Consider the following 14552-nt stretch of genomic DNA (forward strand, 5'->3'; position numbering starts at 1 on the left):
GACTGACCTCTGAAATTCCACACTTCACCGTAAAACAAAAATATGACACTTATAAAAACGGATGAGGGGGTCCTAGAATGTGCCCATTGAGCTGAAAGTGTAACCCTTTATAAAAGCGGTTAAACGACACCGTCTTTCCCTGTGACAAGTGCAGTAACCGAATCCTCAACTTCAATCCTGTACCAAATACTGCCCCTACCCTGCTAACCCTATACTTACCTAATAACCTGATTGCAAACCTAACCCTATCCCTTTACTTTTGACGAAATAAAGCCCGGTGCGATTGTTGAAACAGCAAATGTAGGAGCAGAAGCAATATGGGTAGTAACGATTTTAGATTCGATATGTCGGTCATTGGATTAGCAAGGCAATGAGAACTGCCCCAAAGCGTCATAGCGAGATGAAATTTGGGAACATGATCGGCAGTCGAATTATGTGACCCTCCTAGAGCTAAATACATTCAATTTGACAAACAGACGACATTACCATTGTCTCGTCCATATCATTAGGTCTCATAGTTTTGTGTATGTTTATGCTATCAAACAGTTTTATTCCTTTCGGATGTGTTTCTGAATGTTCAACTTTTGCTAATTGTCTAATGTATTCATCATTTTGTCCTTTCCTTTCCTTATTTGTTTCGTTGTTTATACCATACATCCTGATCTGTAATAACCTATTGAACGTTGCTTGGACTGCTGATTTTCTCTTGAAAGCAACTTAATATAGACTAAGTTGCACTAATCTCAAAGATATTCGGATGAATAGTCTGTGACCTGCGTAAGACCCGTGCTTAAAATAGGATTGACAAAACAACAAGGGTCTTTTAAAAGAGGTTCCAGCAACATAAATCACTGGTTTGGCATTACATCTAAGACATCTGCCTATTATTTGGTCTTCTTATTCGATTGGCTTCTTTCTTAACGTTAATGACTATTAAGTAGTTTATGTAGATCTATTATTTATCACAATGGATCCACCTCGTCCCCATGAGAATTGGGTATCATCCCTTGAGAGTATAATGTGTATAGAATGGGTGAATACGTCTTTCAAAGAGAGGTATCGGTTGTGTAAGAATCGCTGGTTGGGATGTTGGCTATTTTGTCAGTAATTATATAGCCCTTCTTCAAGTGATTGGCTTCTTTCTTCATTTGGTTTTTACCTACATGTTGTACATTCCAGCAAAATATTCACCCATTTAGAATGAATACAATAAAAAATGTGGATAGGTAACTGAAAATTGTAACGGTGCCCAGTTGTAATTTTAATGTTGCCAAATTGTTGAGAATGAAGTAAATTTCATTACGTCAGCAGCTATGGGAAGGTAATGCTTTAAGGAAAGTGTGTATGTTAACCTACATGCAATTTTTGACCTACAGGTATGAAAACGGTCAAAGAACAACATATTTTATGCCGATTAAAGATGTAGCAACGGAGTTCCAAACTATTAAAGATAGAAACCAATGGAAATAGGAAAAATGTATAGGATAAGATAAGAAGAGATAAAGTCATGATTTCCCAAATTTAATCACGAAGCCAGCCCGGAAATTACAACTGACATAAATGACAATAATTCCGAAACCTATTTAAAAAAAAAAGATGCATCTAACCTCTCCGCATATATCCCTTCTATATCTTTTTGTAGTTTTTTTGCAGTCTCTTCTTTTCTTCCTTCTTTGTTATTTGAATAGCATTTGCCTGTCTTCCGCTTGTAAAGTTTCTCTATTTGTGCTATAAAGTGCTATTGTGCTGCCTCTTTTCAACGTCTAATGTTGTTCAGTTGGTCCATTCTGTATTAAGATTTTTAAGCCTTACTAAAGAGGTCGGACCAGCTTCATTTCTTTCTATTCTTCTCCGGGTTTGCTCCTTTTAATTCGTCATTTCGATGACGACACTGATGCCATGGCACCGTCATAATGATTGCCACACTTTACAGCAATAACCATTTGGTTAAAAACTTGTTCATTTTCGTTTCAGCTCCCTTTCTAACCATCTTAATGCGCTATCTCTCTCTCTCTCTCTCTCTCTCTCTCTCTCTCTCTCTCAATTCACATGTTTAAACTACTTTTTTTTACTCTTGCTCCTACTTCCGATGTGAATTGTATTTAGGGTGCTAATGATAGAAAATAGCTCTTTAAGACGGTGCCACATCGAGGTGTCACGTTTTTAATCAGAATGATATCCACTCGTTGAATATTCGAACGTTCTATAATATAAGAACATCCTAGCAAATCGCACCAATACTTACTGGATATAAGAACGCAATTTAAGCGACTCTTTTGCTAAGAGCATAGCATCCAAAATTAAGGTTAATCATTAAATCCGCAATTCATGAAGGTCAATGATTTCTAATGAAAGTAAGCTGATGAAAAAAGCTCCTATAATCTTTAATTTTAGAAGCACCATTTATATATATTTCTAATGATATCGATCAGTAATTTATGAGAAACAAACTTTATTTAGACATGTAATCTCAGCTGACACATTTAACTATTGATTTCTGGTTGTTGTTGTTTTTCCAAATCGTATAACTGCATTTTCCTTTTCATCAATTTGAGAGAAAAATATAGTTGAGTCAAGCTCAAGCCAAGGTTCTTCCTTAACTGTGAAATTCGATTTGTCCGTTTGTCGATTTGTACTCCTTCCCTATCCGACTCCTTTCCTCTTCGTTAGAAACTCAAGTCTTCCGCTCGAGCGCAACGTTCACAAATTCAGTGAAAGAGTCGTGTTGTTAAGATTAAAAACTAGATCTTGCAGAGGTGCACTGTTCAACCTGGAAGAGTGCGTGTATTATGAGGAATCGTACGAAACTGTGGAGCCTAGAGGGCGTTATGGGGAAACATCCCCCCCCCCCCCCCCTCCGTGGAAAAAAAAATCCTCTCCATCCAACCGTCATGGCAATCACTACCACAACTGTCACTCACATTAGCCGTTACCGATTCTATAAAGCATTAAGCGATTTATATAGTACCTAAAATTACTCATTCTTCCCCATGAACATCAATGTCGACCATTTTCATTATGAAACTCCTGGTCTTCTCACCCCATATCCGATGTTCTTTAAACTGGAGCCCCCTTTCTGAGGCGCTGCGCTTGACCCATATTATGACGGTCGACTGGAGTCGGGAAGGTCGCTCAAGGAGAAATGATGTAGGAGGGTGGAAGATGTGGGAAATGTAAGAGAAGGAAAGAGAGATGAGGAGAAGAAAACATACCAAAATATAGGTCAAGCTAGAAGTGGGGATCCTGCAAGTAGGGATTAGTCAGAGAAATAAGCTACGGTGAATTTGAGGGATGCTGATAACTTGAAAAATTCGACTATGAACTTCACACATATTCAGGAATAAAATATGGTACCTTTTAGTATGCAGTGACACAGACGTTTGTTATGGTTCTCAAAAAAAAAAATTATGTAAACAGGTGGAGCAGCGTTTAAAATTCCTGTCAAAAGATTAGCAACATTATTGGAAATGTTTGTTGTATATCAGCTCCCAACGGTTGAAATTACTTTTGGATAATGATGTGCTCTTCAGATCAAAGAAGATTTATTTCGGATGAGGTACAGCATCTTGGAGTTTGGTACCCATGGTTACGGTTGTTCTCATGGTTTCTTCATCACGCCAGGGGTCAACTTTCAGGAAATATGGAATAATTTCACGTATATCCCCTATTCACATACTCATATGCAAAGTTGTGTTACGGGAAAACATATCATTCTTGTTCTTAACTCCAAAAAAATGCTTGGACGGCAGGGTGATGCTTTGCATATTTACAGTAAGATAACGTGGGGCTTTTACTGAAAAGGTAGCATTTATCTTAAGGATTGAGGTCAATTTCATGCCAGTGGAACGGGGAGCATGGATATGGATTATTTTATGTGCAAACTCAATACCCCCCCCCCCCTATTCTGTCTTGGCTATAATCATGTTTGCCATTCTTTGTTACTAAATTATGAAATATCACAAATTAGAACCATACATGTAGCTCCACGATGTTACAATATCGTTATATGCTTCACAATGGTCACGATACATTAACATCAGACGATACATTTCCCAGCCCTTTAAGATCCTACATAGCTTTCTCATTCTTCTAAAGCACATGGAACCTTATGAATTCTCTGATCTTTTGTATCACTCGTCAGTGCTATTGTGTGACCTAACAGATAAATGCATGTCACGGAATTGTGGTAAACCATACACAAAACTCTACGCGTGGGTCTACGGGGACTTGCTGCAAAGCCCTATGAACAATAATCAAGGGTTTCACTAGCTCATGCTCCATATAATCATAAGCATTAACTCTACCCCCCCCCCCCCCCTCCCTGTAGCCCCCTCCCACCCCTCCCTCCTTACCACGTGTCATATATATATCTGTATTTACATACCGAGGATGTTTTCTTTTCACGGCAACCGGCGACCAAACCGTTTCAAAAGATGGAATGAAAATCACCTATTCAATTGTTTCCCAACAAAAAAACACGCCATGGCCATATAAAAGCAAGAAGACCCACATATATCTGTCTTTCATTCATCGCAAATATTTGCGACTTTTCATCGCCGGGCATTCACATTGCTATCATTGTGTGGCAACATAATAGCCCGTGTATATGACCAGTATTGTAACTACACCGCGACATGGGCTTTTACAACCAATGTTAATTTGAGTGATAATATCTTAAATATCGCCGCCGCGGTTTGCCCAAACAGGGGTAGGAGCACAGGAGCAGAAAACCCGAGAAAATCTATATCTTTTAAAGACTTTACAAAAGCAAAGTTTTGTTGTATGTCCCGCTCTTTGCGGTAGTCTTTTGACGGGAGATCTATCCATACAGATAGCTATCATGACATGACAAGATAGTCATCTTATCTGATTTAAAAACTGAAAAAATAGTTTTAGAATTCATGCATGACAGACGTTTATAAAAAAAAGTAGTGTAAATTGTGGTCGATTTAGAGTCAAAGACCAATTTCGAACGATAATTATTCATTTATTTTCGGGCTTTATTGGTAATTGTGGAGAGGATATACATAAGGGGTCTCTAAACGATGATCTAGACGATTATTACTTCATAACAAAATAAACAAAATAATAAATATTCTTTGACATTAAGAACATGATATCGTAAACAGTCAAACTGTACTACAACTTTTGTCCTTACACACTGGCGCTGTGCGATGTGAATGGGTAATTTCTAACACAAAATATAGCGCCAGGAGAGCTTTCTTTTCTTTCTTAATCCCCACGAAACTGGCATAACTAAAACAAGATTTGCAAACTTGTGAAAGATTCTAAAGGAAGCGTCCTTCCAGAACGTTGTTCTTTTATGCATTTGTCTGTACCTTAAATAACTGAGATTTGTTTCTGGTTTAGACGTTTAAAGATTTGTCTCTGGGGATTCAACGAACCCATGTTTTCTAATGAAGGTCTTCTTTTGAAAAAGCATATGTGCGCCTTAAAGGACCTGGAATATTGTCGAATTATGCTTTCGATTTTTTTAAAATGAAATTAGTGGTTTATCGCATTCTTGTTCTTCCAGTTCTTTAAGTCAATGATCAATTCATGTGCTTTATTTTATTTAAAAAAAAATCAACTATCATTCCGTTTGTATGTAATAGCCTTCGTTTGGTCGTTTTATCTCAAACCTTTAGTACCCTCTGACTTCTTCTGTCCAATATTTGCCTCCTCTCTTTATCTTCTAGCGTTTCCAGCATTCTCGAGACCTCAATTTGAACAATAAATTACTTTATGAAATTTTCAAAATCCTTTCAAATATATGCTTTATCTTATCTACTCGAAAAAATAAAGGGAATGAAATGAACATATTCATATACAATTATTTGTATTACACATCTTTAATTTTTCTTTCGACCGTCTCTTTATTCTGAATTCCATCAAATAAATATCCGTTTCGATATCTTTCAAAGACATTCCATATCATGCAAGCATTGAAAGGGAAAATCCATTATTGTAGAGCGCTTAGAGACTTCTGACAATGTAAGTGTTAGGCGCTGTATAAGCACTGTAATTATTATTATTATTATTAAATCCAAAATAAATTCCAGTCTATTCCCTCAAGAGTCAATCAAATATTAAGATATAGAACTGAATGACCAATTTTAGTCTCAGATCTATCATTATTCCACTATACTTCAATTTAAAAGAGTTACAGAAAGGCCAAGTCCACTACCTACACTTTGGAAGTTTGGAACAATGGCGGATGCAAGGCGTGACTTGTTGGCTTATCCACGCCTTCATGGCCGCGATAAATCAACCAAAAAGCCGCAGTCCTACCTTTTTACAAAGGCCAACACCAAAAATTAGAAAAATCATTCGGCCAAGACTAAGCAATAACTTCCACCACATCACAAGAACTGTTCCATGTCTGGGCAAAAGAAAATGAAATCATATTTCAACCCATCCGTGGACGTGGGAAAATGTCGTAAAACATCTAACGAACCTCGGGATGACGAGGTTCTAATATAGATTGCTTTCTTTTTCCATGATAAATATGCACACTCAGCTTAACTTGGCCTTAACTTGCTACGTTAACACGGTATCGTCGTAGTTTTCAACTTGAGGTTAGTGAAGCCTCAAAGTTGTAATCAACGATCCACTAACAACGACAACTACATGATAACTTCGAAAGTTTAAAACCAAGACATAAACTTAATTTACCGGATTGTCGTGTGAACCTCATTCCTGAGAATGTTCACCCTATAATGGTATGTGCAGTAGTAAGACTGGTTGCAGTAAGAATAGGGTAGGTGAATAATTGATAAATTGCAAGAACAAATTGGCCGTGTCACTAGGAAGTGCGTCGCCCGAAATAAAGGCACGTTCGATTTTGGCACCCTTTTGACCCCTGCTTCACTCATGCCCTGTCTAAATTTTGTTTAAATGTGTATAGCTAGGGCCCAGGCGATCCCATGTACCTCATTAATGGGGATATGATATATCATCTGTGTGTGGATTTCAGTACGAAGTTTTCATTATTAATCTTAATGCACAAAAAGGAGAAGAGCAGCATATATTACTCCCATGATCCGTTCTTAACTCCTCTCATTTTGGCCCACTAGTTTGTATTGCGTTTTGCGTTGTACATTTTCGTCATAACCCTACGGTACTTCTCAAACAGTAAGACCAATGTTATTGTAACCTCTTTTCTCTTTACACTTCAAACGACTTATTGAACTCTTGCTATGAAAAAGGATTGGATTTGTCTTAGAATGAGACAGCTAGTGTGATAACACCGTCAGGTACTCTTTCACAGGTTTGATAATTGCGGCTGATACCAATAATTAATTAACAATGATACGACCTAGTCTGTTACTTTTTTCATTGTTACACGCTCCCCGACAGTCAAATCTCAGCTGAATACAAGTAAGAAATCACTTCCTTTTGTCACGCCAAATCTAATTTCCCCCTTTCAGATTTATTGAGTCGTACAAATTGATCGACTTTTCCCGCCTATTGTTAGCGGCCCGCTCGGCATTGTTCGTCACACCGCTCGGCATTGTTCGACCGCATTCGGTCATCAAATCGTATAGACTCGATGATTAGTCGTGAAAGGACAATAAAGTAGATTATCTATGGGATGATAATAGAGTCGTGTGCAGCTGCCAAGACGGAATTGAATCATTCATCAATGGCAGCTATCAAACACCTTCTTTCAAAAGAAAAGCGATAAATTTATCGAGCAAGAAATACGGACTGCGAGGAAGCTTTTGTCTGAGATTTGAATGCCTGTAATAAGGTTGTCTGCTACTTGTCTCTGAACACTTCGTTGACTTTGCATGCACTTTACCAGCGACTAATATTCCACTACATTTAACATGAATCATATCTAATGAAAATGTGATAAAAATCTGTGTTTTATGTTGTTGCTTTAAAAAATGTATGGTTTTTCGGCAAAACTTCTAAAGACCATCCAACATTGTCAAATATAAATAGAGTTCCGATTCAATTTACCCGATTCTTTGGATCTATTTTTTAAAAAATCTAGATTTTCCAAAGAAAGTTTTTAACAATTCCGACTATTTCCTTTGCAAATTCCCCATTCTTTTATGACATGATATCATAATCATAACGACCGTTGCGGATTGTAATAATTCAGATAAACATGAAATTATCTAGAAAAATCTAAAAAGTACGATTTATATGTATTTATAGCATACAGTACCTCGATCGGTTCATTATCAGATAAAAAAAAACGGTGTATTCAAATTTTTAGATGGTCCAACATGAAGGTCAAAAAATAGAAACGTCAAATAGAAACGTGCTAGTTGGGCTAAATCCAATCACCACTAGCTCCTACACCCCGTCAAGTTAGTTAGGTGTCATTCTGACGCTTACGGTGTGCAGTAGCACGGGGATATTAATGAAGGAGTACAAAATGAGTGAGAAATGCAGAGGGGTGAATTTTTCGGATTTAAAATAAAAAGTTGTGGCTGATAAGAGAACAGGAAGGGGGTTATATTGGGGTTTGAGCCCTGTCGGCGTCTTAGTGCAATCCAGATTCGGTCGAGGCGCAAATTGGTCACTTTCTACACCTGTCAGAACTGATTTTCAATCTGAACCGTCACATTAAGGCAAAGGCCAGCTAGTCCGCCCCCATTTTCTCCGATGGAAATATCATGTTCTGCCACACAACATATATTATAGTGTTCACATTGTATGCGCTGTCAAGAAAGAGAGCGATATATAAAATCTACGTAAAGATTTAATAAGTACTGGAAATTATACAAGATATGATTAAATAACAATAAGTGAAACTTGTCTTATCTATGAGAATTACTTATTCCAATTTCCCGGTTGAGTTGCCTTGCACTCTTGTTTAACGTGTCAATTTCTCAATTTAATAAACATGAAAATGCCCTCTTTTTCTGTCCCCATTAATAATTTGTCAATCTCAAGATTAGGGCTATATTTTTCAATTCATCAACGCCGCTAAAGTCAAGTCATATTATTTACGGTGTAATACATCACTTGACCACAAGTTCAACTTTGATAGTATACATTTATATACCATCATTATGAGACAAATATATCCGTGATGAAGCTGTACCGTGATGACTTTCTTTTGTGTGGGTTTCTGTGTGCGAGCCGACAGGCGGAAATTGGATTGCATAAAATAATGTACATGATGATGATGAACGTTTATCAAACAGATGAAATTATTGGTCGAGATGACGAATCGGTGAGAATGGTGATATAAAGGATTTGTTGCATAGTTTTATTGAAAAGGTGAACGTTAGTTGGATTTTGTACATGACTCGTGTATTTCCAATTGATGCTTTTTGACAAAACGGTTAGTAATAATATTTTTAATTTCAATCTGTTTTGTGCTCGCAGTATTGCATAGGTATTTGATAAATCATGTAGTATACATAGTTACAAATTCTGAGTTATTTCAAAGAAATTACACCGCTGAACTATCCATTCGTACAAGATTAAGGAAAACACTTTTGATTGAAGCAAAAATTGTTTACACAGTTTCATAAGTAGGCCTATTCTTATTCATGCCTTTTATAAAATGAGACATCGTACCTACTTTAGCTGGTATCTGAACGCATTTCTACGTTGACCTCAAAATGTTTTGCTCAACAACTCAGTCGTGTACTTTTTCAAGTATGACCCTTTGGTTTATACTCATGCTCTTGATTCTTTTGAAGATAATTAGCACAGAATATCAATTGGTCATATTTATATATATATTCTTTTTGTTTAATTTAAAATATTACAACAAATTCGATATATCTAAGAAGAGTATACGTGACTTTGATTATATATACAAAATACTCAAAATATATCAGCAAATCATGAGCTTTACACAGGCGATAAAAACAACGGTATATTATGAAAGTGTACACAAGTCATAATTGAACTATACCACTAAGTGGTTATCCCCTTGCTCGGTACCATAAGTTTTCCTTATCAAATTTATTTCGACAAAGTGATATTTTTGACGCGACAAATTGCTCGAATTACGCATAGCCTCGGCGTCAACTTGTAATTGCACTACCAGTCGTTGACATTGAGCCCAATTTTGCACCCCTACAAAACAAATTACCCCCTTTAGGAAGATGCAACTCATATACATTCACTATACCTCAATAGTTAGACGTGTTTCTATTTATATATCTTTGTTACCAACAAAATTATGACAGTTCTGAACTCCAACTTTACCAACTTCTAAATAGCGATTTTTAGGAATATTAGAAGAAGAAAACAAAATATTCGGTAAGCTAGATCTTTCAATTTTGATCAGATGATTAGTTTTTATGAACATCTTTCGTTGAGTTTGCGGTGGAGAACACAAGAGCGAGTGGTTGTAAAGTCACCTCTAAATTTAATATTGCTGCATTTCTCTTTTTGGTAGCGATTACGATCAACTAACTAGTTATTGGTGTATCTAAGCGGACCATTATCTGTCCCAAGTAATATCTTTGCTCATCCTTTTTCTTTGATTTTTTCCTAGATTCTTTAGGGAATCATCGGGCGCATCTTGCGGTTGATATGGATGGCAACTTTTGTATTCTTATCCCGAATCTAATCATTCATTTTAACCTTATTTTCGGGTCACATTGACAGTCGGTGAACAGTTATTAATAACTATATTTCCCATCGCTGCGGTCACAGTTCGTGTTAGTATTTCATTTCTACTCCCTCTCTCTCTCTCTCTCTCTCTCTCTCTCTCTCTCTCTCTCTCTCTCTCTCACACATACTCTCTCTCTCTCTTCTTTCCTCTGTGTTATATGTTATTTACTGATAGTTCATGATCTACAACTGACTAATTTATGAATGCTATAAACCCACTTATTTCGCATTGCGCCTCGCTGACACAACCATTACTCATTTAGCAGGCTTCCCTGCATTCTCACACGTCAATAGATACATTAGTCGCTTCTTTAAACAGGAATTCCACCATACACACATGACTATGGGAATCATTTCTCTCGAATCCTTTATCATAGCTTGATTATGACTTTTTATCAGACCCCCAGAAAAGGAGGAAATTCTGTGATGAATATTTGTGAGTGCCGCATTCTTTGTTCGTCTCTTTCCAAACCAATTGTTTGTCTGTGGCCCTTCATTGACTGAAAAAGGGAAAGAAGCTACCTGACCCAAAACGATTTCGGGTTCCTATTATCAGTAATCAGAACTGTTCTAAATGACGCTACTGATAACCATCTGTAACAGGGATACTTTTTCATAATTTTATAGCACTCGAGCAAATATTCAAGGCATGCTTGCGTAAATGGTAAAAAATTGTATACAAATATTTTTGTGAGGATGATTTGGATTTAACTTGTAAATATGCGAGATGATTTGATTTTTATCATGGTCTAAAATCTGAAAGGAACTTCTGGCCAAAGCACCGTGACTAAATTAGTTTAATCAACTTGGAATTGGTTTGAGGAAAATTAGATCCTGGCGATACAAATTGCTTATTCTTGTCTCAGGTTGCATAATAATAATATTCATAAAAAGAAGGCATATTCCTTAAGCTCTGGCAATAGGTGGAAAGACATATTTCAGGATGTGGAACGATTAAGACTGATGGTGTTTCTTTAAGTAAGTTAATGGTAGAGGGCTATAACTGACTATAACTATGCCAAAGGTGCAATAAAACACAACAGTGCTGGGTTGGCAACTTGTTAGGCCCACTATGTTGTAAGAAGGTAGACAGGCTTAGGGTTAGGTTTAGGATACTAGACTGTGGGACTTACCTGGAACACCTCTTGAATGTGGGGGCTGTACCTCGGCTTTGAGTGGAATCTGAGGCCTTCTTGGTGTCGGTCTCACCTTGACAACATCACCACCGGATGCAGATAAAACATCCCCTGCTCCAGGATTCCTGTTCCTCTTTCTTCCATTCCTGCGAGCTTCGACTCCGTACTCAACCAGGCTGTCCAGGCACACCAGGCCCACGAAGATGGTGTAAATTACGGCACGGTACATGGTCCTTCAGAAAAGAATTTCCAAGTAGACAAACACACAAATTACAAGTGAAATGCCTTGATGGTCTGTCCAATCCTGCGGATAAGCAATCTAACAAACACTTGAAGCAGTTAAACACGTATACATGTCACTGAAGTCTGTTCAAAGAAAGTAGCGAGTAAGATGTGTAAGACATGGGTATTTAGTGAGAGAGAGAGAGAGAGGAGCGAAATATTTGAAGCTTCTGCTCCCTGCGGCGTCCCGTACTGATATGCCTCACTACGCTTTGCACGCACGGCTTTTTATCCTTCGGTGCGATTGAGAGCGACGGATTGAAGCGGGATGGAAGAGCTAGGTGGAAGAGAGAAAAGGCAAAACCAGTCAACTGTCCCAACTCCAGAATTCAATTGATCGGATGAAGTAGCTTGCTTTTGACCCTGGGAAAGTTTGTCTCTTGAATGAAGATGATAGCAGGTACTACCTGCTCACCTTAAGAAGTGCGACCGTACACGCAGACGAAACAATAGCCGATACGAGTTACAAACAAGTTAACAAATTTTAAGAACTTTCCTTTCCTGCCGCTCCACTGAAAACAAATTTGAGAAAAAGTCAATCGCGTTCATATATCCATGGGTATAGCTGATAATCTAAACTCACGACCCTTATATGCAGAGTAGATAACATAACATAGCATAATTCTTTATCATGAAATAATGTCAAAATATTAGGTCTTCCGAATGGTGATCACACGAGATGCACACGGGAGCGAAAAGTAATGATAAAAAGGCGACAGATCAACTACATGTACACAAATAGATTTCAGCTTCAAAGTACATTTATTGCGAAGTTAAGAAAGTATCAATCCTTGTAAGTTTTTCAGTGTAATGGTTGAATCCTCTGCGAATGCGAATTTTGAGTAAATGAAGGAGAGAATGAGTTATTCGTGCTTTGATAATGAACTTGACTTCCACCTCACACGTGCGACCGTTTCTACAGAGCGAAACGTCAAATTATGATGTTCGGGTGCGAAATATTATGACGAATGACAGAATGGCTCCTTCGAGTGTATACAATCTCCGTGTGTGTGTGTGTGTACGATCTATCCGACAGCGCGGTTGATGATGAAAAAAAAGTTGGTGAAAGTGAATTCAGTAATGTCGAAATATGCTATTGCTACGCATACAACTTTCACTTAGGATCGGAGTTGGGGAATGCGTCGGTGATTGGTCGGTATTCGCATGACGTCATTTTAAAGTTAGTAAAGAGTAAAAATGCATGGAAATAAAGTCATAAAGGATGATGTGTTTTATCGAAGGGAATGTACTGACGGTCTTTCTGTCATACAATAGTGATGATTATAATTATTTGGAAGTAGATTGTGTTGTATTCTGGCAACTGTCATGTTTATGATGGGGGTTCCTCGCTTTTTTTCTATCTCGTGGTAATCGAATGTTTTATCATGCATTATATGAAATATGTGGCGATGGTTAGGTTTAATAGGAGAAGAATTATTTATGATCAGCAGCGAATGAGACAAGATAATTTAATGGTAGTTCTCAGGAATAACAGATAAGAGGTCAACTAAACAAGTTTACGAGTATATAAGGAAAGATCTTTCTATAATTATGTCTAAGGTATCAGGCCATTCGAATATATTATGAATAGTGATTATTCAACACTGCCAACACTTTTACAAATACATTTCCTCAATATTCACAATAAAATATAATTGCTTTTAAGTGAAATTGAATGTGAAACGAAAACGAAGACAGAGGTCATTTAATGTACATCTATCAACATAGATTATGCATATAGATTATGATAAATGTGACAGCTTCAGGTCATCTTAAGAACTTATTAGGAGGATAATTTACTACGATTACAAAGACTTTTGGGAAATGAGCTTTAAGCAATAATACCCAGTCCTTCGCCGTTTAAGACGTGTGAACATAACAATGATATGTTATATTATACGAGCATGATTATATGTAGGCAATAACATACAGTTTCGAAACTTCCCATAATGAGTTAATTACTAGAACGCCTTTGCGACCGTGTAATCTATATATTTTATCAGAAAGAAGCAACCGAATGAATATTACATTTCTAGCATCATCAAGTATATCAATCAGTATGACTCTCAATAAAGATAATGAATACAATTTCAAGATATTGAATATAATTTTACCAGCTTTTGGAATAGAGCCAGGGTCATAAAAAACTCCATTAGGACGATGGGCCTAAGCACATACATAAAACGTGACAGAGAAGAAAAAACACATTAGAAACACGTGAGGGCATTCTGTGAAAAAACAACTATTAATACTCATCATTCATGATCAATAAAAAATAATAATCGTTTGCCTGAAATACATTACCAATATTATGCATTCCTCTAACATTTCTATCATATAGTTTGTAACTGGTTTGGCCGCAATTTTTATATATATAATTTACATGAAATCAAGAAAATTAATAACCTAAGTTTAGTTTTTTTGGTGATATAGTTTGGTGATAAATCTATTCAATAATTGTCTGGTTTATGTTCTTCGAAATGTTTATTTTAAAGACCAGATTATATTCCCTGTTTGCGATATCGGGTAAAATATTAA

At 36.9% G+C, this 14552-nt stretch overlaps 1 protein-coding gene across 2 annotated transcripts in view; it reads right to left on the reverse strand.

Annotated features, from left to right (window-relative positions):
- The window catches only part of LOC115917876 (chordin-like), a 64234-nt gene extending 51212 nt beyond the window's left edge, over positions 1-13022 (reverse strand). Inside the window, exon 1 of one of the 2 annotated variants that reach the window (XM_030987205.1) lies at positions 11730-13019. In XM_030987205.1, coding sequence (XP_030843065.1) covers positions 11730-11961 — 232 coding nt within the window. In that variant the 5' untranslated portion in view covers positions 11962-13019. Of the gene's footprint in view, positions 1-11729 lie in introns of both variants that reach the window. The other variant, XM_030987206.1, reaches the window with a different exon arrangement.
- Positions 13023-14552: the final 1530 nt, after the last annotated feature.

This window comes from Strongylocentrotus purpuratus, unplaced genomic scaffold (genome assembly GCF_000002235.5).
Source record: "Strongylocentrotus purpuratus isolate Spur 01 unplaced genomic scaffold, Spur_5.0 spur5_scaffold_16, whole genome shotgun sequence".
Classification (NCBI taxonomy): domain Eukaryota; kingdom Metazoa; phylum Echinodermata; class Echinoidea; order Camarodonta; family Strongylocentrotidae; genus Strongylocentrotus; species Strongylocentrotus purpuratus.